This window comes from Dendrobates tinctorius, unplaced genomic scaffold (genome assembly GCF_039654945.1).
Source record: "Dendrobates tinctorius isolate UK_male_01 unplaced genomic scaffold, ASM3965494v1 ptg000046l, whole genome shotgun sequence".
NCBI lineage: Eukaryota > Metazoa > Chordata > Amphibia > Anura > Dendrobatidae > Dendrobates > Dendrobates tinctorius.
Window position 1 is genome coordinate 35,735,796 of NW_027361714.1, and position 25,284 is coordinate 35,761,079.

At 42.9% G+C, this 25,284-nt stretch overlaps 1 protein-coding gene across 1 annotated transcript in view; it reads left to right on the forward strand.

Moving 5' to 3' along the window:
- The window catches only part of ENPP1 (ectonucleotide pyrophosphatase/phosphodiesterase 1), a 181,152-nt gene that overhangs the window by 109,992 nt on the left and 45,876 nt on the right, over positions 1-25,284 (forward strand). Inside the window, exons 10-14 of the mRNA XM_073575821.1 lie at positions 11,296-11,361; positions 14,089-14,161; positions 22,815-22,923; positions 23,866-23,997; positions 25,209-25,240. Of these exons, the coding sequence (XP_073431922.1) occupies positions 11,296-11,361; positions 14,089-14,161; positions 22,815-22,923; positions 23,866-23,997; positions 25,209-25,240 (412 nt within the window). The remainder of the gene's footprint in view (positions 1-11,295; positions 11,362-14,088; positions 14,162-22,814; positions 22,924-23,865; positions 23,998-25,208; positions 25,241-25,284) is intronic.

The window sequence follows — 25,284 nt, forward strand, 5'->3', positions numbered from 1 at the left end:
CCAAGCTGGTTGGCTATTGCAGATTCAGTCTTCCCAGCCTGGTGCAGGGCTACAATTTTGTTTCTGGTGTCCTTTGACAGCTCTTTGGTCTTCACCATAGTGGAGTTTGGAGTCAGACTGTTTGAGGGTGTGCACAGGTGTCTTTTTATACTGATAACAAGTTTAAACAGGTGCCATTACTACAGGTAATGAGTGGAGGAAAGAGGAGACTCTTAAAGAAGAAGTTACAGGTCTGTGAGAGCCAGAAATCTTGTTTGCTTGTTTCTGACCAAATACTTATTTTCCACCATAATATGCAAATAAAATGAAAAAACAACAGACAATGTGATTTTCTGGATTTTTTTTTCTCAGTTTGTCTCCCATAGTTGAGGTCTACCTATGATGTAAATTACAGACGCCTCTCATCTTTTTAAGTGGTGGAACTTGCACTATTGCTGACTGACTAAATACTTTTTTGCCCACTGTATGTCCCTTATCCTGGGCACCATCTTGGTATATGTATCCCCTTCCTGGGCCCCATGCTGGTATATGTCTCCCCTTCCTGATATATGTCCCTTATCCTGGTATATACAGTAGAGTAAATAAATATTTGGTACACTGCCATTTTTAAAATTTTTTCCCACCTACAAAGAATGGAGAGGTCCATAACAAAAAAATCACCTTGTTTGATTTTTAAATAATTAAATTATATTTTATTGCATGAAATAAGTATTTGATTACCTAACAACCAGCAAGAATTTTGGCTCTCACAGACATTTTAGTTTTTCTTTCAGAAGTTTTCTTACTCCGAACTCATTACCTAAGCTAATTGCATCTGTTTGAACTCATAACCTTTATAAATGACAACTGTTCACACATTGAATCAATCACACTCCAACCTCTCCACCAACCTCTCCACCATGGTCAAGAACAAAGCACTTTCTATGGACACCAGGGACAAAATTGTAGACCTGCACAAGGCTGGGATGGTCTACAGGACAATAGGCAAGCAGCTTGGTGAGAATGCAACAACTGATGGTGCAATTATTAGAAAATTAAAGAAACAGAAGATGACTATCAATCTTCCTCGGTTATGGGCTCCATACTAGCTCTCACCTCGTGGGGTAAGGATAATTCTGAGAAAAGTTAGCAATCTGCTCAGAACTACATGGGAGGACCTGGTTAATGACCTGAAGAGAGCTGGGACTACAGTCTCAAACACTACCGTTAGTAACTCACTACGCCATCATGGATTAAAATCCTGTAGGATACACAAGGTCTCCCTTCTCATGTCATCACTAGAGTTGAGCGAAACGGGTCGGTCAAATTCAAAAGTCGGCGACTTTCGCTGAAGTCGGGTTTCATGAAACGAAACCCGACCATAGTGTGAGGTCTGCCAAAGTCGCGTTTCAAATGATGCTTCCAGCGCCCTTTTTCAGCCAATGATGGAGGACGCACACTGTGGGCAACACGATGACATAGGCATTGGTCACCACCATCTTTGAGAAGGGCATGCAAGTGATTGGCTGGCTTTGTGTGGCATCACAGGGGCTATAAAAGGGCGTGCACACCGACCGCCATCTTACTTCTGCTGATATTAGCATTAGGGAGAGGTTGCTGCTGCTGATTCAGAATAAGGGAGTGCGCTAGGCAAGGAAGAAGAACCCAAAAAACTGCTTCTGCTGTTAGCGATTTCCACTGTACAACACAACAGTTTGTGTGCAGTGACAGGGGAGGCTATATTTTTGTGCATCAGCTCTGTTGGTTATTAGGCTGCCTTATAAGACTCCCTGATAGCTGTATTGCTGTTGCTGTGCAAACTGCTTTTTTAAAAGCAAAAATACTTTTCTTCCTCTTTTCTGCACAGTTACCAAGCCTTCATTTTTCCACCCTTTTGTGTGCAGCAGTCCTGCTTATTAAGCTGCCTGCTGCCGTACTTGGACTGAGAGCATCATTGTCAGCCTCCTAAAATCTCTAGTGAGATCCAAATTCTCACCAATATTATATACACCCTCCACCTTGTCATACACCATCCAATTTCAGCCTGTTACATTGAGGTGTAATCTCTACTGGGCCTGAGACAATAGTTCAGCGTCCTCAAATCTCTAGTGAGATTCAAATTCTCACCAATACTACATACACCCTCCACCTTGTCATACACCATCCAATTTCAGCCTGTTACATTGCGGTGTAATCTCTACTGGGCCTGAGACAATAGTTCAGCGTCCTCAAATCTCTAGTGAGATTCAAATTCTCACCAATACTATATACACCTTCTACCTTGTTTTACAGTACCATATAGCTGGTGGTATTTTGGGTACATTTTCACAAAAATGAGGAAGTATGGTGGAAGAGGCCATGGAAGTGGGCGGGGGTTGCCAGCTGGTCCTGATGTTGGTGGTGCATCTGTTGGTAGTGGCAAAAGCACAATAGCACCTAAGGCAGGAGGTGTTGAGCCTGCGTCATCGTCTGGCTCCACAAGGCCTTGAAGGCTCCCTTTTCTGGGAGTAGGTAAACCACTTTTAAAGCCGGAGCTTCAGGAACAAGCTTTGGCTTACATTGTTGACACAGCCTCCAGCTCTCTCGCCTCCTCTTCTGAAGTTTCAAAAAATAAAAGCACTGAGTCGTCAGTGGAGGCTCCTGGTCAGGAACAACACCTTTCCTTGTGTCCTTCACCCCTACCAAAAGTGAAGGATGCGGCAGGCCACACTACAGATTACTTCATGGAGCTCTTTTCACATACAATGCCTGGGTTATCAAGTCACATTGTGAATTCCCCAGTCCAAGATGAATCTGACATGGAGTGTGGGTGGCCAGCCGGGGCAGTGGGGTTAATCGGTACCGGGCCGGTGTCTCAGAGGGATGTGTCACATTGGTGGTAATGACCCGTTCCGTGGCCCTGGGCGTCCATGCAAAGGGGTGAATAACGTTTATAGGTGAATGATACGTGACGCCACCTGTGGTTTCAGATCAGATTGACCCGCGCTGCAGTGTCGCTTCTCTAGGACAGATGTTGTGGTGCAGCTAAGATGTAGAAGCCCTGCACAGGTAGGGCCGTAGTCGCAGGGCAGATGAAAAAGTTGGTAGATGGTGTGCAGTGCAGGATGTAGCAGAGCCGTGCACCAGGCGCAGGAGAAAGATGACAGACACAGTCGTACAGTTCCTTTACCTGTACTTGGTAAGTGCCGTCCAGGACCCAGAGTACAGATGGAGAAGGAGTTGGTCAGCCAGGAAGCAAATTTGGAATTCTCTCTCTGCAGATAGGTAGTGTGGCTTCCGTTCTAGCGCTTATCTGAGGTACTCGCAGTACTGAGTTCACTGAAGTTCCCCCTGTTGACTCTCTTTTGGAACTTTCTCGTATGGCAGGCAGCCATAGCCTTTTCCTTCTGGCTCACACACGTCGCTGCTGGGGCCTCTGAGCCTTAGTTGGGAACAGAGCATTTACAGCTGCTGCTTCCTCCGGTTTCTGCTGCAGGACCATCAGTGTCCCTACAAACTCGGAGACCGGAATCCGGATCATGCGCTCCAGCTAGGAGTGAGCCTTAACTCTGCTCATCCTCCAGCTCCCCTTCTCACATCCACACACTTCCCCTTCCCTTCAGAGACTGCCCTAACTTACCTCCTTCCGACCGCAGAGAGCAGCTCCTCAGCAGTCCGTTTCAGAGGTCTCCCTGCTGGCCCGGAGTGGGAACTGTGTTGTGTGTTGGTTTAACTGCTAGAGAGATCCTTCGTTGCTCCCAAGCATGATATAACACTCCATAGGAGGAAGGTAATGCCACTGTGGCGACCGTACTCCTGGGGGCGCCACAAGTGCACTGATGCCCAGCCACTGCTAGATGACTCTGCTGGTACATTGACCCAGACCACTACATTCCCCTCGCACTCTACCCAGCCAGAATCTGACCCTGATGAAACTCAGGTTCCCCTTCCCGCATACTATACCACCTTACATGGTGAAAAAGAGGAAGGTGCAGATGAACGTGCAGGTTCCAAGAGCAGGTGGGGGGCATACTCATGGGCGATGGCACTGGCACAGGGCCCCTCATAGTACGCAAAAGTGTCTCTGCCGGTGGGAGGGCCCTCCACCCGCCGTCAGACACACCGCCAAACTATGAGGGGCCCTGTGCCAGTGCCGTCACCAACGAGTGGACCCCCCCTGCTTGCTCACGATCACAGCACTTGCAAAGTTGAAATACTTACCTCTCCCTGCTCCACCGCTGTGAAGTCTTCCGCGTTTCCTGACAGTGTTCTCAATGTTGGGACAGCAATTTGTGGGGAGCACTATACTTTGGAGAATGATATATGAGGCCCACCATACACTGGAGCATTCCAAAGGTGGACATCAGACACTGGAGCAGCATTTACAGGGCCCATTATACACTGGAGCATTAGAAATGGGGCCCATTATATATTGAGCATTATTTGGGCCCATAGGACAGTGGAGCTTCATCCATGGGGACCAACATATACTGTAGCATTATGTGGAGCTCATCATATACTCTATGGAACATTATATGGGACCAATGATTCTGTATGGAGAAATATATGGGCCTCATTACTCTGTATAGCGCACTATGCGGTGGCCATTATACTGTATGGAGTAATATACTGTCCGTTTTTGGAGCTATTGGAGAATTTAAAATGGATATCAATCATGAGATGTAAGAAGTGAAGTATTTTTCATTGTACTATACCGCTATTTCTCTGCCGTATCAGAGGATCATGAATTGTGGCATGTGTTATAGGAGCCCAGTGACACTCTTTGGCCGAGGGCCCACGAAAATCTGGATCCAGCCCTACCCCCCCACAACTTTAGCCAAATAACCCCCAGTTTTCAATGCCTAACTATTATTATAAAGTAAATTAAGGTTGACAAGCTTAAGTAATAATAATTGATGTTTTTGGCATTAAAATGAGCACTGTAGGTGTGTTTCCTGTCCTCCACTCACTGCCGACCTTGGTTCCCCATTGACTTGCATTAGGTTTCGTGTTTCAGTCGGCCTTCGACTTTTCACGATAATCGGCCGATTTCGTTCGACCCGACTTTTGAGAAAGTCTGGTTTCATGAAACCCGACTCGACCCGAAAAAAGGCAAAGTCGCTCATTCCTAGTCATCACATGTCCAGGCCCGTTTGAAGTTTGCCAATGACCAGCTGGATGATCCAGAGGAGGCAAGGGAGAAGGTCATGTTGTCAGATGAGACCAAAATAGAACTTTTTGGTATCAACTCCACTCGCCGTATTTGGAGAAAGAAGGAGTACAATTCCAAGAATACAGTCCTAACTGTGAAGCATTCTCAGGGAACCTCATACTTTGGGGGTGCTTTTCTGCAAAGGGGAAAGGATGACTGCTCTGTATTGAAGGGAGGATGCATGGGGTCATGTATCACAAAATTTTGGCCAGAACATCCTTTGATTAGTATGGGCATGGAAGATGTTTCATGGCTGCGTCTTCCAGCATGACAATTACTCGAAACATGCAGCCAGGACAACTGCAAAATGGCTCCATAAGAAACATTTCAAGGTGCTGGAGTGCCCTATCCAATCTCCAGTCCTGATCACAATAGAAAATCTTTGGAGGGAGCTGAAACTCAATGTTGCCCAGCGACAGCCTCAAAACTTGAAAGATCTGGAGAAGGTCTGTATGGAGGAGTGGGCCAAAATCCTTACTGCAGTGCGTGCAAACTTGGTCAAGAACTACGGGAATCATATGTCATCTGTAATTGCAAAAAAAAGTTTCTGTAACAAATACTAAGTTCAGTTTTTCTTTTGCATCAAATACTTATTTCATGCAATGAAATGGAAATTCATTATTTCAAAATCATGCAATGTGATTTTCTGGATTTTTTTTTTGATTCTGTCTCTTACAGGTGAAGTGTATCTGCAATATGTAAATTCCGGACCTTTCCATTATTTGGAATCGTCAGTGTATCAAATTCTTTTATCCCCACTGTTTAGAGCATTTTAATGCGATTTTCATTTGGTCAACAATTTCTGTCCTAATGTATTGAAAATAATAATGCAACTGCTGAAAGACGTGATCAATAATGTCCTACAGTGGTAGAGATACAGATCCTATGTAGAACTGTGAGTGTCCAATGTTTCATACTATAAACAAACCCCATGTGCAGTTTAAATGGGTTTAATCTAGTACTGGACATCTGCAAAACTAGCCCTATATAAAATAACTAGCTGAAGAGCCCGGCGTTGCCTGGGCATAGTAACCAACTGTGGTTAGTTATAACAAACTATAATGATTACAGTTGTGGCCAAAAGTATTGACACCCCTGCAATTCTGTCAGATAATACTCCGTTTCTTCCTGAAAATGATTGCAATCACAAATTCTTTGGTATTATTATCTTCATTTAATTTGTCTTAAATGAAAAAACACAAAAGAGAATGAAGCAAAAAGCAAAACATTGATCATTTCACACAAAACTCCAAAAATGGGCCAGACAAAAGTATTGGCACCCTCAGCCTAATACTTGGTTGCACAACCTTTAGCCAAAATAATTGCGACCAACCGCTTCCGGTAACCATCAATGAATTTCTTACAATGCTCTGCTGGAATTTTAGACTATTCTTCTTTGGCAAACTGCTCCAGGTCCCTGATATTTGAAGGGTGCCTTCTCCAAACTGCCATTTTTTGATCTCTCCACAGGTGTTCTATGGGATTCAGGTCTGGACTCATTGCTGGCCACCTTAGAAGTCTCCAGTGCTTTCTCTCCAACCATTTTCTAGTGCTTTTTGAAGTGTGTTTTGGGTCATTGTCCTGCTGGAAGACCCATGACCTCTGAGGGAGACCCAGCTTTCTCACACTGGGCCCTACATTATGCTGCAAAATTTGTTGGTCACTCAGTCAAGCAGTCCAGTGCCAGAGGCAGCAAAGCAACCCCAAAACATCAGGGAACCTCCGCCATGTTTGACTGTAGGGACCATGTTCTTTTCTTTGAATGCCTCTTTTTTTCTCCTGTAAACTCTATGTTGATGCCTTTGCCCAAAAAGCTCTGCTTTTGTCTCATCTGACCAGAGAACATTCTTCCAATACGTTTTAGACTTTTTCAGGTAAGTTTTGGAAAACTCCAGCCTGGCATTTTTAATGTCTCGGGGTAAGAAGTGGGGTCTTCCTGGGTCTCCTACCATACAGTCCCTTTTCATTCAGACGCTGACGGATAGTACGGGTTGACACTGTTGTACCCTCGGACTGCAGGGCAGCTTGAACTTGTTTGGATGTTAGTCGAGGTTCTTTATCCAACATCCGCACAATCTTGCATTGAAATCTCTTGTCAAATTTTCTTTTCCGTCCACATCTAGGGAGGTTAGCCACAGTGCCATGGGCTTTAAACTTCTTGATGACACTGCGCACGGTAGACACAGGAACATTCAGGTCTTTGGCGATGGACTTGTAGCCTAGAGATTGCTCATGCTTCCTCACAGTTTGATTTCTCAAGTCCTCAGACAGTTCTTTGGTCTTCTTTCTTTTCTCCATGCTCAATGTGGTACACACAAGGACACAGGACAGAGGTTGAGTCAACTTTAATCCATGTCAACTGGCTGCAAGTGTGATTTAGTTAATGCCAACACCTGTTAGGTGCCACAAGTAAGTTACAGGTGCTGTTAATTACACAAATTAGAGAAGCATCACATGATTTTTCGAACAGTGCCAATACTTTTGTCCACCCTCTTTTTTATGTTTGGTGTGGAATTATATCCAATTTGGCTTTATGACAATTCTTTTTGTGTTTTTTTCTTTTAAGACAAATTAAATGAAGATAATAATAACAAAGAATTTGTGTTTGCAATCATTTTCAGGAAGAAACTGAGTATTATCTGTCAGAATTGCAGGGGTGTCAATTCTTTTGGCCACAACTGTATATTGCACATAAAAACCATGCATCTAATCCTATCCTGTGTGATACTGACTGCTGAGCTGTGTAGCTAATCCTATTCTGTGTGATTCTGTCTGCAGAGCCGTGTATTTAATACTATTCTGTGTGATACTGTGTGCTGAGCCGCGTACCTAATCCTATCCTATGTGATACTGCCTGCTGAGCCATGTGTCTAATCCTCTCCTGTGTGGTACTGACTGCTGAGCTGTGTATCTAATCCTATCCTGTGTGATACTGACTGCTGAGCCATGTATCTAATCCTATCCTGTGTGATACTGGGCTTCCCCTGCAGTCTGTGTCAGAGGGTGGTCTGTGTTGGCACGGTAATAAATTGTGTTATTTCCAGCTTTACAGAAGGACAATAACACCATAGAAATGATAAGAACAATAGGCCTCAGTTACCACAACTGTCTACAAAGAAAACTGTTGCTGATAGTGACTCGCCCCCAGAGGCCATGGGGTACTCTGTTCTGGGCCTGTTGATCACAATGGGAGATGTCACAGTGGCAGTGACTCGGCCCATGGCCTCAGGCGGTCAATGTAAAAGGGATAGAGTAAGGGGGATAAAGTTATTGAGATGATTTGTGACGCCACCTGTGGTTTCTGGTCAGTTTGACCAGCGCTGCAGGGTTGCTTCTCTGGGACAGATGGTGTGGTGCAGTAATGATGTTGTAGCCCTCCACAGGTAGGGCTGTTAGTCCTAGGGCAGAGTAGATGTTAGGGCTGGCGGAACGCACCAAATTTTGAAATAGTAGTAGGTGCGTTCGCAGCCCGGGGTCCACCGTGCAGAGGTGGTACACTGCTGCTAGATAATGGTGGAAGAATTAAGCAGTGTTAAAACAGTCACACGTGGGTTACGTCACCCAATGTGAACAAGAGCGAACTCTGTTAATTTACAGAGCCGCAAGGCCGCTGAACGTAGATGCCGGAGCCTGTTTAGCTCACAGAGCCCGGCCAAAAGAGCGCACAGTGTACGGCCACAGAACTCTACCCCAAGGACATGGGGTTAGAGTCCCTCTAGGCCCACTGAGCGCATGGCGTCGCTGCCGCGAACGCCGCTATAGATGCTGGCTAAGGAGTGTGGAGCACGTGCATTGAGGCGTGCCGAGTCACTGGTGAGGACTAATGCCTGACTCAAACACTGACCTACCTACGCCTAAGCCTGGGCGCTAGCAGGCTAGGCTGCACAACACATGCCTACCAAGGGTAGGGGTTTCTTAATGAGTCATTCACCAGAGACATTCATACGTGCATACATCACTCACTCCTCATAGTCTGAAAATACAGTCTATCCTAGCGCATGGCCGAGCGGCCATGCGAGCCTTTTATAGCCGCGAGCATCCGGGACCTTCCTGGCTTCTCGGATGGGCCAATCCGAACACGAGCAGGACCTGAGCACGTGACCTTCGATCTTCAATGGGAGATCACTCCACGGGCATGCTCAGTGGCCTGACATGGGGACTTAGTCCCTGGAGAATCCCGCTGATGAGCAGCATGCATTGCCATAGCTGTGCCAGAGGTGACAGCAGCAAGCCAACCCACGGCTGGTCTGGGCAGAGTGCCGGGACCGACGAGTTTGCTGAGCAACCTCCTCAGCGGCTGGAGAGGAATGGGAGACCGCCGGAAGCAAGGCTCGGGATTTCCGCTATGCAGCGACAGGAACCCGACTCCTAACAGTAGATGAGGTTGGCAAGTGAGGAGAAGTAGATGGTGCAGTGTTAGGCGCAGAGATGTAGCAGTGCTGAGTGGGTTCGCGCAGGAAGAAGGCGATGATACAGATGAATGCAGTTACAGTTCTTTTACTCACGTTCTTGGCACAGACAGGTGCCCGCCTCAATGCTGCCGTCTCCAGATCAGGGGCTCAGCCAACTCCCAGGCAGATGGAATTAACCTTTCCAGCTCTCCCTTTCGTGTGCCTGTTCTGAACGTCTCATTTCTAGCGCTTATACTGAAGTACTTATAGTTGCGTGTTAAACCCAAGTTCCTCCTCTCAGATGTTTCTTGGAACTCTACTCGCATGACAAGTGACTGTAGCCTGCTTCGGGGACTCCATCCGTCATGTCCCGGCTCACACATAGGTTGCCACTGTGTCTTCGAGTCTTTTGTGGGAATAGAGTGGTCACAGCTCCTATTCCTCCGGTGTCTGCTGCTGGAACATTAGTTTCACAAACAGCCTCGGGGACCGGACCCCAGCCATGCGCTTCAAACTTCAGGAAGGGTTCTGCTCTGACCCTAGTCCTTAGTTCTCTTCTCCTTACGTTCCGTACTAAACTTTCTTTCTTCTGAAGAATCAGGCTTTCTATTTCTCTTTCCCATGCCAGCAGCTCCAGGTCACTGAAGTCTGCTGCAGCACCTCCTTCACTCCATCCCTCTCAGGGGATATTCTCTCTCAGACTGACCTTTTCCCTAATATTCTACCGCTCTCTTGTGCAGTCTAAGCTCCACCCACCTCCCAGCACTCTTCGTGTTCCAAGCAGGGAGCCATGAAGGTTGCTCTGCTACACTACTGTGTTTGTGTGGGATGCAGGTATTGGAGGTTGGTGAGGGGGTCCCATCTTACCTGGAGAGTGGGATACTACACCTCAGGAGGAGGTGCAATACCTCTGTGGCGACTGAACCCTCAGGGGCGCCACGTAAGCAATCAATCACAGCTCATTTTTCATCTTTTAAACAGCTCTGGGACAGCGTGGCGAGTTTTGAGTGGCGACTTTTGTGTTTCGTCTTTTATGTGGCAAGGTTGGTGTATGTGTGGTGAAATGTGTGCTGAGGGTGGTATATGTGTTGAAGCACGTGATAGTGTGTGGCGCATTTTGTGTGTGTGTTCATATCCCCGTGTGTGGTGAGTATCCCATGTCAGGGCTCCACCTTAGCAACTGTACGGTATATACTCTTTGGCGCCATCTCTCTCATTCTTTAAGTCCCCCTTGTTCACATTTGGCAGCTGACAATTTGCCTCCAACACTTTTCCTTTTACTTTTTCCCCATTATGTAGATAGGGGCAAAATTGTTTGGTGAATTGGAATGCGCGGGGTTAAAATTTTGCCTCACAACATTGCCTATGACGCTCTCGGGGTCCAGACATGTGACTGTGCCAAATTTTGTGGCTGTAGCTGTGACGGTGCGGATACATACATACATATATACACACCCACATTGAGCTTTATATATAAGATAATAATGTATACTTGCCTCCAGCAGTGGTGCTGCTCCAGTGATGTCAGTGCTGCTATTCCTGGTGGCTCACATGAAGCTATGGTTTCATATGACTAATGCACAGTTTAAAAAGGAAATAATGTAATAATCGTCACTACGCACTTAAGTTGTTTCATAATGTTTTTCACCTGGTTCCTACCCTAGCTGCTTTTTCTACATAGACCTTTTTAAAACTTGTTGATAAACATTTGATACAGCATATGTCTTTATGCAGATCGATTCCTTTTGAAACTAGAGTAATGTCTATTCTCAAATGGCTGCATCTACCTGAAGATAAGAGGTGAGAGATCTTTTCGTATAATCAACAGTGAGTTTTAATAATATTCTACAGTAATTATAAGGGCTCTTTCACATGTCCGTGTCTCGGGTACATGTGGTGACAGTTTTCACACATACTGGAGACACTTACACATGTAGACACATTGAAATCTATGTTGCTGTGCACATGTCAGTGTTTCCACGGACCTTGTGTCTGGGTGACCCACGAGTGGACACGTCTGTTTTTTACTGACAGCACGGGCCGCAAAACGTCCCACGCATGTGCACACGGATGACTCACTGGAATGTCATCCCTGTGATACGTCCTGGCGCCTGAGAAGCAGTGGTACAGGAAGCGCTGCTCCACGGCACTGGGTGCTTTAGACTGCTCTCGTCATTCTCCCCTGCTCTGCCAGCAATCAGAGCAAGCAGAGGAGAATGATTAGATGCATGTTCAAGTGATAACAATGAGAATAGGTGACTGCTGATGGGACTATTACTCCCATCAGCTTACCCCTGATGCTGCTGCTAATAACAGTGACAGCAGGAACGGCTAATGGGGGTATTCATCACCCGCCGACTGCGCTATGAATAAATAAATAAAAAATTCTTCATGGGTTCCCCTGTATCTTCTATAACCAGCCAGGCAAAACTCACAACTGGGGACTGCAACACTCAGCTGTCAGCTTCAGCAAGGCTGGTTATCAAGAACAGAGGGTTCCCCACATTGTTTTTTTAATTATTCAAATAAATAATTAATAAAAAAATGGTGTTGGGTCCCCCCCATTTTTGACAATCACACTTGCTAAAGCTGACAGATGGGGGCTGGTATTTTCAGGCTTGTAAGGGGCGATGAATATTTCTACGTTCAGTGATTCATATTTTACATTGCTGAGAATCCTATTTTGGGTAAATAAAGAACAATAGTAAAACCCTTTACACCTATTGTCTTTGCAATTCTAAGCTGCATTGCTGTATATTTATTTATACTTAAAAGGAACCCGTAAAAAAAAAGACGCTATTGCCTGCAGATATGGGGTTAATCTGCCGGTTAATAGGAGATTAAAGCCATGCGTCTCTTGCAGTGAAAGCCTAGCTATTTGGAGAAAATTAACTTATTTCCTCTGTTCTGTCATAAAGGCGCAGCGTTAGTCATCACTCGGTGCGCAGTGATGATGCACTGCCGAGTCGGCTGTCACTCAGTTTTGTGGTGTGGTTGCAACTGCCGCTCCCTGAACTGAAAGGTGACGGAAGCCATGCCCCATTTGTGTTTGGGGACATGACATTGGGCCGAGTGCTATACGATAAAATAGCAGACAGCACTTGGCCATGTTGTATAGCAGTGTGAGCAAAATCAGATGCGGTGTAAGATGCTTACCACCGTATTCAAAACCCTCAGGGGTTAATTATCAAAAGCTAGGAGGAATCCCTACTTCATAAAACATAACCTTTAATCAGTCATTAAAACCTAAGACATCACAAAAAGACAGAGCAAACATAATAGAGCTCCTGCAAATCAGTGCTCATTAAAAAATGGTTCGGTCTCACCACTAGTCACGGACATGGTACTCCCGGTCTATTCTCGGATGTGTTCTGCCGGGTAATGGATCCACACGGTGGAGCAGGACAGCATACTGGGAAAGGGATATAGATGTATAATGACCCCTATCCTCCCTATCGTGCCCAAGTTTTGCTCCTGTCCTCACAAGGACATGCCACGAGTGGACCCTGTAGTGTCACCCCCAATGTGTAAAGGCGGGGTACTGGGGGACTTACTTTTTGGCAGTGACTTGGACAGTCACTCTGCTGGATAAGGCACTCAGCCATTGCGGGGCCTTTATATAAAATACGGACAATTCTCAGAATAAACCCCCCTTTTTGATTTATCTATCTAAACTCCCCTGATGAATCCCCACTATTGTGGAGGAAACGCGTAGGGAGCCAGTACCCTGTCTTTACACATTGGGGGTGACACTACAGGGGCCCACTCGGGGCCTGTCCTTGTGAGGACAGGAGCAAAACTTGGGCACGACAGGGAGGATAGGGATCATTATACATCTATATCCCTTTCCCCGTATGCTGTCCTGCTCCACCGTGTGGATCCATTACCCGGCAGAACACATCCGAGAATAGACCGGGAGTACCATGTCCGTGACTAGTGGTCAGACCGAACCATGTTTTAATGAGCACTGATTTGCACGAGCACTATTATGTTTGTTCTGTGTTTTTGTGGTGTCTTAGGTTTTAATGACTGATTAAAGGTTATGTTTTATGAAGTAGGGAATCCTCCTAGCAGTGTGAGCAAACCCTTACCACTGCTCCTGTATTACACTTTTTTCATTTTTGCCATTTGTGACTTTATATTTGGCGCTTCTTTTTATAGTCTTTGCCAAGACGATACAACTCATATGGTAATAAAGTCTTATGACATGCCTCAGTGAATCCTGTGGTAACAACCTTTTTAAAGGCAATAAAATAGCATTAAAATAACCACATTAAAATAAAACCAAAAAATTGTAATACTCAGGGGAGCAGCAAGAATAAAATGGAGCAAAAACCTGCCACTTTTGACCTGGTGACAAACCCCCTTTAAAATAAAAGAAAGAAGGAAAAAAAAAGAGAAACACATTTAATGATGGAGATCGTCCATGTTTAATGTTTAGTTTACACCTTTAATTTTAGAATGATGTTGTGTGTTTATTCAAAATAATTGACAAGTGTGTGTCGTTCTTGGCACTGTTTGATTTAGACCACACTTTTACACTCTGTATTTAGAAGAACCAGATTCCTCAGGACACAGGCATGGTCCGGTCAGCAGTGCGGTAAGTAAAATAGCTAAATGTTTTTTTTACTCTTTATCACCTCAATGTGCATGACAGAGCTGGTGTGCCTAAGCAGGTATATATTTGGTATCTGCGAGGTTTACTTCCCATGTTAAAGGGAATTGGTCACATGAAAAAACGCTATTAACCTGCAGACAAGTGGTTAATTTGCAGGTTAATGGCATTCTGAACCTACTTACTGTACTGGTGTCACTTAAATCTTCACTGCCGGAAGGCCTTAAACTCTATTCCTCCTGGTAGCGTTCTTGTTTAAGTCACAGGGCTGGTGCCGGGGCAGGTTCCGTCACCGCTCTGTGTATGGAGAGCAGTGGCTATAACTGCCCCTCTGGCACTGACTGACTGCCGGGTCTAATTTGAGCTGCTGTCATTTAGAGCTCTCTATACACAGAGCGGTGACTGAACCCGCGCTGCCGCCGAACTGTAGAAATACAATGCTGTCACGCTTAGGTCAGGAGAGCAGACGGCCAGCCCAAGGATTGTGAAGCAATTCTTGGGTGAGTAATATCGCTTTCTGACTGCACTCAATCAGTGACACTGGTGCAGAGGGGGGGAAGGGGTGCATATTCATTTGACATTTACATACGTTTGACTTGCCGGTGCGCATATGTATGTAAAATGAATATTGAATCCTTCCCCCTTCAATAATCTGGCCCATCCCTCCCAGCCGGTGTCACTGATTGGGTGCAGTCAGACTGCTGAGTTACTCTCCTGGGGACAGCATCGTCAGTCTGGGCGTCTGCTCTGCTGACATGAGTGTAACAGTATGTACTGTATTCTATGCAGCTGTCACTCTCAGGTCAGGAGAGCATACTGTCAGTCCAAGGATTGCGATGTGATCCTCGGGCATACAGCAGTCTGACAGAATCAGTGACACCAGTGCAGAGAATGGGTGGGTGAATATTCATTTTCCATTTACATATGGTTGACTTGCCGGTGTGAGACAATAAATTTGTCTGAAGTTTACAGCAACACAACAGGGCCACATAGAGAAAGAAGTTACATATCCTGAAAGGGCTGCCCAAGCTGTGTTTCAGGATACTATACTGCTCAAAAAAAAATAAAGGGAACACTAAACAATACAATGAGAGGAAGAAAAAGTTGTCGGATCACACATCTGAATAATCAAAAACAATTCTTTATTTCACACCATCATAAAAATGTGTAGATATATCGACAGATAAAAACAGAGTCACATTCTTATGCGTTTCTGGCTGTTATTCAGCTGTGTAATCTGACAACTTTTTTCTTCCTCTCATTGTGATCGACGATCAGATGGAATTTTTTGGATCGCTGCTGGCAAATTCAAGGCTACCAGGCACATTGACATGGTGAGGCATTCCATTTTTCCCTGTATTTTTTCTGTTGTAAACAATACAATGTATTGTTTAGTGTTCCCTTTATTTTTTTGAGCAGTATTTTAATATTTTACACAAATATCATCTGACATATTCCCTTTAAACATATTGATATTTACAAAGTATCTAATCAGAGACATCAATTTCCTTCCCCACTTATCATACACTTCTTACCCTTTCTCTGCCTCCTGGAGCAGCTCAGGGCTGTCTTGTTTAAAGGAGATGAACTCCAGAAAAGGCGAGGAGCAGAGAAGGGAACAGGAAAAGGGAGACAGAAAAATATTGTGCAAGGCTCTGTAGCAATTGTTTTACCTCACATCAAAGCTTGATTCAGATCAAGACACCTCAGCTCTGCTGTAGTATCCTCCATGTTGCTCCAGCTAATCTATGATCTAAAAAATGTATGAAGGTCAGACATTCCCTCTCTGTGCAGAGCTGTCCATGGTAGACATCACTGCAGAACGTCTCCTACCCCCACTAACAGTGGATTGCCAGTTACAGATAGAGCACACAGAGGGGGAAACAGGGGAGAATGCAGGATCTCTGTTACATATCGGATATGGGATATCTTTAAAACTTGATAATGCCCCTTTAATGCAAGGCATATGGCGACTGTGTAACACAATTGGTTGCTGCCTGTAATTGCAGCCCCCATAGCTCACTTCCATTGCTGCATGATAACTATTTAAATACCGCTTTCAATCTCTGACAGCGGCTTTTCAATGACATGCCCCACTCCGTACCCTGTGAAGGCCCCTTAACGGCCATGTTAGTCCCCCTACAAAGCTTAGCGACAGGCTGTACTTTATAATAGATCCATGATTTTCATAAATAATGCAATATTTATTAGAATTTTTTTATTAATTTTTTTTTCAGCACTTAAAAATAAACATGCATGTTTGATATAACCATAATTGTACTAAGGCCACTTACAAATACTGATGTAAAATACTGACCAAATGCTGAACATGGCCTAATTTAGAGAATTATACCACCAGTATTTTACTCCAATATTCTGTCATAAAAATTTTGATGAATTAGGGCCATAGACTTTTTATTACAACTCATTTAGACGTCAGTGATTTTTCTTGTACACAAAAAATTGCCAATTTTCATTGGTATTTTGGATCAGATTTTCACTGGTGTTTGGTCAGAGTATCTATTTCTACCAATAGTGTCATCAGGTTTTTTGTTTTTTTTTTATTCAAGAAAGTTTCTAGCCTTGCCTATCCTCTTTCCTGTCTCTAAAGTTTTTCCTATCAAGCAAATGTGAAAATTGCAGAGCACTGAGATGAAAGTGAGACAGTATTCGAGTGCTTTCAAGGATGCATAGATTTCAATCAGCGAGTTTGGTCCCAGATGAAGTCTCCATTTTTTGAATACTCCAATAGGCAATAATGTATACAAATTCTATCCTTGAAAATCTCTGATATAGAGTGTACAAGAACACATTTGTCTGAAAACTAAGCGCTTCTACTTCTTCATTTCGGGGATTAAAAGGGGTCTTAGGCTGGGTTCACACGTAGCGGAACTCCTGCAGAAGTTATCGTGAGAATTCCGTAATTCCATTCCGCGGGAAAATCGCATTTTAAATTCCCGCGATTTTCCCGTGGAAAAACTAGCAATTTGCAAGTGTAATTAGCTTGCAGAATGCTAGCGTTTTCCAAGCGATCTGTAGCATCGCTTGGAGAACAGATTGACAGGTTGTTCACACTCGTCAAACATAGTGTTTGACTAGTGTGACCAACTTTTTACTATTCAGGCTGCCTATGCAGCATCAGAAGTAAAAAGATATAAAGTTAAAAATTATAAAAAAAAAAAATCGGGTTATATTCACCTTCCAACGTCCCGCGTAGCGTCCCAAGGCCTCCGCGATGCTCTGGCGGGTCCTATTCCCAGTGATGCATTGTGGCAATGACCTTTGATGATGTCGCAGTCTCGCAAGACCGCTACAGTATTGCGAGACAGCGACGTCAGCAAAGGTCATTATCGCAATGCATCGCTGGGAACAGGACCTGCCGCGTTTATCACTGAATCCTGGGGACGCTGCTCGGGACATCGGAAGGTGAATATAACCCAATTTTTTTATTTTAATTCTATTTTTTACATGGATATGGTACCCACAGCCCAGAGGACAGTCTCCTCTCCTCCGGACCGTGGGTACCATCCGCAAATGTTCTGCTTACTTTAAGCATGGTGGGCACAGCCACATGCGGAAAGTAAGCAGAACAATGCATTCCTATGTGGGCGGAATCCCCGCGATTCCGCAAAATAATGAGCATGCTGTGGATTTTTCCACGATGCGATTCCGCTGTGGGGAAAATCCGCAGCATTAACACAGCATTACTGAATCCCATAGGAATGCATGGGATGCTGTTTTTTTGCATCTTCCTGGCAAAATCACGCGTTAAAAAACGCCGCGAAAAAAACATGACGTGTGAACGCAGCCTTAATGCCCAGTCCCCCACTGATCAAAATGTATATTGACATTTTTGACATGACAGTACATCATGATAGGATATCATGATATTTAATCTTGTAACTTTCTTTTCTTTTCTCATGTCAGTTTATACTATTTTTGCAGCAATGTACATGTAGAAGCTACAGTGGCATGTAAAAATTTTGACACCCCTGGTCAATTAAACATGCAAACTGCCTCTTCAGAGAGGAAGATGACTAGAACTCCATAGCGCCAACTGTTGGAAGCATTGATCCTGCAAGTCACTATTGACCCTTTAACGAGCCTTGCAATATGACTTGGGATAGAAGAAAAATCAGTATCTCAATTTGCAGACAGTGTTTTAGGGTATTGCCCCGCATCAGTGCAAAGTATGATACTGTAACTGATTTGTCTAGGTGAGAGGCTCTGAACTGAGTTCTAAGGGGTAACATTTCTCCTTGTGGAGGGTAACTTACCAGCCCTCCCATGCCAACGTAAGGAGGGAAGCGCTATTGAGTTCTAGTCCTCTTCTTCTATGAAAAAGCAATTTGCATATTTAATATCCCAGAGGAAAATTGCATGGCGAATAAGTCTCCTTACATTGGCATGTCAGGGTTAGTATGTCACTCTCCACAAGGAGATACATTACCCCTTAGATCTCGACCCATTTTCCTTTTTGTAATTTTTAAAATGAAAAAGATGAAAATGTTATTATTTTTTTGCCGAAAGTGCAAAAGAAATGTCATCTTTAACTTTAGGACTTTTAGAGATCATTTCATCTTTAACTTGCTTAACCGGTCACAATAACAGTAATTTTGTCCAGGGGTGCCAAAACTTTTACATGCCACTGTATGCTTCAATTTTGTATCATATCTTGTGTGTATAAATAAACTAATTTCAGATTTTGTCTTTTTTTTAGTAAAATGTTATGCATACCTCCCATAACACTGTGTTACCAAGGTTTTGTCCCTCAGACAATTTTGAGTGTTCCTGATTGATTTTTTTCATGCTGATTTCAGAAATGACTTCAGTTTTTTCCTATCACATAAGGTTTTGGAGAAATGATACGAAACATTATAATATTCTGTTATAATTCTAAAAACTCATATGAACTTTTTCTGAAACAGTATATTCTGAATTTTCCACTAAAATAACATAAATCGCTGATCTACACATATGCAAGCGCTTATCAGGTGAATTCCGCGCAGGCACAGTGAATCATTCAACTAACTGTGTACGGAGCATACCACATCTCCTGGGCAGGGGAGGAATCAAAAGAAATTACTGACATACTTAGAGCATGGTTGAATGGATCACGACCTTCAATGCTGTTCGCTGTCCCAATGAAATGGAGAGAGCAGAGAGATCATGTAAAAAGATTGTTACTTCTGCCTTACAAATATAACAGGATATTCAGCAAAGAACAAGAAATCAATACAATATCCTAATCTTCCTTCAGCCATAAGACCAGTGCCAGACGATGAAAGTCTTCGTGTTCCAAAGCCGCCCAATGTACGGACAATGGAGGACGACGAAGATGAACTAACAATGTCAGTGGAAAATGAAACTGCTGCAGACCCAGACTTTGAGCCTTCTACATCTAATCCACATCTGTTCAGTCAAGCTGATCTGAGTGACTTGGTCAGAGATTTGAAATTGTTAGAGGCAGGCAGAATTATTGGGATCAAGGCTGCAAGAACGGAATCTCTTATTACCAGGAACAAGAGTCTGTTTTTCACAGTCATCAAGAAGACCTTAATCAATTTTTCAACTACGTCGACAGTTTAACCATTTGCTACAATGTCTTTGGGTTGTTTGGTGCTCTTGGTTGTGAACATGACCTGAAGGAATGGCGACTGTTCATTGACTCGTCAGTTTTAAGTCTGAAGGCTGTTTTACTACACAAAGGAAATATCTATCCTTCAATACCTATTGGACATGCCGTACACATGAAGAAAACATATGAGAATATGGAGTTACTCTTGACCCACATAAATTATAGAAATTATAACTGGAATATACACTGCGTGCAGAATTATTAGGAAAGTTGTATTTGAGAGGATTATTTTTATTATTGAACAACAACTATGTTCTCAATCAACCCAAAAGACTGATAGATATCAAAGCTTAATGTTTTTGGAAGTTGTAGTGGTTTTTTTTTAGATTTGTCGATCTTAGGAGGATATCTGTTTGTGCAGGTAACTATTACTGTGCAGAATTATTAGGCAACTTAATAAAAACCAAATATATACCCATCTCACTTGTTTATTTTCACCAGGTAAACCAATATAACAACACAAAATTTAGAAATAAACATTTCTGACATTCAAATACAAAAAATATAAAATCAGTGACCAATATAGCCACCTTTCTTTACTATGACACTCAAAAGCCTTCCATACATCAATTCTGTCAGTTGCTTGATCTGTTTACGATCAACATTGCGTGCAGCAGCCACCACAGCCTTCCAGACACTGTTCCGAGAGGTGTACTGTTTTCCCTCCCTGTAGATCTCACATTTTATGAGGGACCACAGGTTCTCTATGGGATTCAGATCAGGTGAACAAGGGGGCCATGTCATTATTTTTTCTTCTTTTAGACCTTTACTGGTCAGCCACGCTGTGGAGTATTTGGATGCATGTGATGGAGCATTGTCCTGCATGAAAATCATGTTTTTCTTGAACGATACCTTGTTCCTGTACCACTGCTTGAAGAAGGTGTCTTCCAGAAACTGGCAGTAGGTCTGGGAGTTGAGCTTCACTCCATCCTCAACCCGAAAAGGTCCCACAAGTTCATCTTTGATGATACCAGCCCATACCTGTACCCCACCTCCACCTTGCTGGCGTCTGAGTCGGAGTGGAGCTCTCTCCCTTTACTGATCCAGCCTCGGGCCCATCCATCTGGCCCATCAAGAGTCTCATTTCATCAGTCCATAAAACCTTAGAAAAATCAGTCTTAAGATATTTCTTGGCCCAGTCTTGATGTTTTATCTTATGTTTCTTGTTCAAAGGTGGTCGTTTTTCAGCCTTCCTTACCTTGGCCATGTCCCTGAGTATGGCACACCTTGTGCTTTTTGATACTCCAGTAACGTTGCAACTCTGAAATATGGCAAAACTGATGGCAAATGGTATCTTGGCAGCTTCACGCTTGATTTTCCTCAATTCATGGGCAGTTATTTTGCACCTTTTATTATCAACATGCTTCTTGCGACCCTGTGGGATACTTGAAACGCTTGATTGTTCGGTGATCACGCTTCAAAAGTTTGGCAAGTTCAAGACTGCTGCATCCCTCTGCAAGACATCTCACAATTTTTGACTTTTCAGAGTCCGTCAAATCTCTCTTCTGACCCATTTTGCCAAAGGAAAGGAAGTTGCCTAATAATTAAGCACACCTTGTTGATGTCATTAGACAACACCCCTCCTCATTACAGAGATGCAAATCACCTGATTTACATAATTAGCAGTTGGCATTCAAGCCTATACAGCTTGGAGTAAGACAACATGCATAAAAAGGATGATGTATTCAAAATACTCATTTGCCTAATAATTCTGCACACAGTGTATGTGGTGATCTAAAAGTTGTTGCACTTCTTCTTGGACTGCAGCTTCGGTATACCAAGTATTGTTGTTTTATTTGTGAGTGGGACAGTGCACAAGAAATGCACTATTTCAGAAAGGACTGGCCACTAGTGATGAGCGAGTATACTCGTTGCTCAGGTGTCCTTCGAGTATTTTGGCGTGCTCGGAGATTTAGTTTTCGTCGTCTCATCTGCATGATTTGCGACTTGTAGTCAGGCTGAATACATGTGGGAATTCCCTAACAAACAGACATTCCACACATGTATTCAGCCTGTCTGCAAGTCGCAAATCATGCAGATGAGATGACAAAAACTAAATTTCCGAGCACGCCAAAATACTTGGAGGACACCCGAGCATGCTCGGGAAAACCCAAGCAACGAGCTTACTCACTCATCACTAATGGCCACTCCACAAAAACCTGGTTGCTGGACAGAAGAATGTTAAACATAATCCTCTTTTTGATCCAGCAAAGATATTTCTCCCTCCTTTGCATGTTAAACTTGGACTTATGCAGAATTTTGTCAAAGCAATGAACAAAGAATCAGAAGCCTTTTCTTACTTGCGACAGAAATTTCCAAGAATAAGTGATGCAAAGATTAAAGAAGGTATTTTTTATTGGCCCACAGATCAGAGATATAATGAATGACAGTAGCTTTGATAGTCTTCTGCAAGATGCTGAACAAGTGGCATGGAGAGTCTTTAAAGATGTGACCTTCAACTTCCTTGGCAACAGCAGGGCAGCGAGCTTTGAACAACTCGTGTACAACATACTTAAAGCATATAATTTGATGAAATGCAATATGTCACTAAAAAAGCATTTTCTACATTCTCACTTGGATTTTTTTACAGCCAATCTTGGTGCCGTTAGCGATGAACACGGTGAAAGATTTCACCAAGACATTGCGCTGATGGAGAAAACCTACCAGGGAAAATGTAGTACATCAATGCTGGCTGACTATTGCAGAAATCTTATTCGAGAAGCATCTGACACGGATTATAAATGAAAGTCATCTGCAAAACACTTTTGAACAATTGCTTTTGCTACTGACATCGATGCACATGTATGTAGCGTCTCGGACGTCATAATGTAGACTATAAACTGTTTCCTAAAAACCTTACGCGATACAGAGCCCATGTTCGTGTTCAGCATATCAAAATGTATAAGATACAATATAATTTTCTCAGGGGACAAGAACTTCCCTGAAATTTGTTGCGCAGTGTAATGCTAACCAATTGTCTTTTTTGTACTTTGAATGCAGGTGATAAAAGCCCTCATGAATGTAGACCGAATTGTAGGAATGTTGATGGATGGACTGAAGCAGATGAATTTAGACAAGTGTGTTAATCTTTTGCTTTTGTCTGACCATGGTAAGCAATTTTCCAAGATTTTAATACTTCCTCTTTCCTCAAAATACAAATGTTTTCATGGAACAACACAGTCTACACTTCTTCAGTGTTGAAGGCCTCAGTTTCCCTGTGGAGACAATTTCCCAGAGTAATTTTCTAACATGCACACCTTCCTGTCCTAGAATTATCAAATGACTTTTGCATTTATCTCTATAAGGCTTGGTTGACGTGTCTGGCAACATTAAAATCTTGTATTGCATTGCATCCTATTGTGCCACATTTCAACCTGTGAACTACCGTAACAATGGTGCAAATATTTCCAAGTGTGTTGGGTTGTCTGATAATGGCCAAACGTTGCGTGCTACCTACTTACCATTACTCCAATGCAAACTGTGAAATGGCTGTTTTATTTACAGCCGAAATACAGCTCTTAAATAATCGCACGACAGCAAGACCAAGACAGGTTGCACAAATGTCTTTAGTTGTGTGACTTGTCTGAAATATGCTGCCTCTAGACTCATTTTGCTATATAGTTGCAGCCAGATATTGTCTAGAAGACCTGGTGTCAGTCCAATGTGGTGAGTGCTTCAGTTTCTACTTCAATGTTTTATTGCCAGTTATAGTTTGCATGTAGAAATAAGTTTCAATGATTTTTGCTTATCTGGTACTGCATATACACGAAGCTACAGCCTGTACTTATCCCCCTGAGCTGCATTCATAATTCTGCAGGTTTTACAAGTGAAACCAGAGCGTTGCTTACTGTCAAATCTCTATGTAGATTGTTTATGATGACTTTTTGATGACTGATTTTGGCAGGACTGACCAACTGTCCAGTGTATATGACGTGTCCCAGTATGTAGATGAGTATGTATGGTTTAATAGGCACTAAGAAACTGATTAGCATCTAAAATTACAACCAAATGAATGGAATAAGCGCTGTAATATTTCCTGTTTATTTGTCAGGCATGGAGGAATCACGTTGTGGGAATATTGAATATCTAAAATCTTATGTAAACTCCTCTGATGACTACATTGTGGTATATGGACCAGCAGCCCGTCTGAGACCTGTGCATTTACCAGATGAGTATTTCTCTTGTATGTTATCTATTTCTATTATATGATCTTATTTTGTTACTCATCAGGCATGCCATTTTTTGCCTCTTTTGACTTTATAGTTCTATTGGATATTGTCATCTGTCAGGTTATAAATAATTGTACCATAATGATGGTCATATACCTTGGATAGTTGTCAGTCATCAAACTTTGTTCAGACCAACAACACTTCCTCCTCAACCCTAACATTTACATGCACACTAGGCTGAGCATGCATGTATTTTCAGTGGGAAGACACCCCTTGGTGGCAACTTGTCTCTCATGAGAAGAAAAGTTGATGATGGAAAAGATGAGAAGAAAAGCATGCTGAAATTCAAGATGCCTGACTCTTAGGGCTTGTGTAGATGACCAATGTTATTTTATGAGGCCATGCACAGGAAGGAAAAAAATTGCAGTCGATTTGCATCCTCTATTCAGCTCACACTCGACCACGCAAGTCAATGACTCCTTGGAAAAAGAGTGTGATTAGTATAATCTGTTAAATTTTCTCGTAAGTTAGAAAATACAGTTGTGCAAACCTAGCCTTAACTTGACATTTGGGATGGAGGGAGAGTCAGGTTTGGCTGATGGCATCTTATGTCTCATGAATAGAAAACTTCATGCATATTGAAATTCAAGATAGCCCACTTTTTTCCCCTTTGACAACTAGCATTGATGGAGACTTGTGAAATCTATGTAGGAAAGTGCAACCGTGTCTAACAATGTACCAATGTGTTGGTTATTATTTTTTCTTTACGTTTCTCTATTCTGATCCTTTTTCCTTTAAGTAGCCTTGAACTTTCATGTGAAAAATAGCTGAAGGATCAGTAGTCCTAGGTTTGTTGATGCTAAAAAAAAAATAAATAAGTTATGTTGTTAGGAAGGGGATGACCATGAATTGGCAATCTACTTTAGCACTTTGCACTGTTACATTTTAGCTCAGTTAAGCATTCAAGGTGTTAATTAGGCATTGACATATAGACACACATGGTTTTATACAGCAAATGACAAACTGGCAACAAGAATTAATCTATGGAAAAATATGTTTATATAAAATATCATAAAAGTAAAACGCACTTTTAGAAATGGAGGATATTTTTTTTAAAGAAAAGATTAGTATCCAGATCATAGTTTGTTTATTGTAAACTATTTTATTTGACTCTTTAAAATATTTTCAACTTTAGGTATCTAATTTTCAAGAATGTCTTTTTTAGTTGATTATGAAGACCTTGCCAAAAACCTATCAGTAAGTACAAATCCAACTGATTTACCCTACACAGTGTATAAACT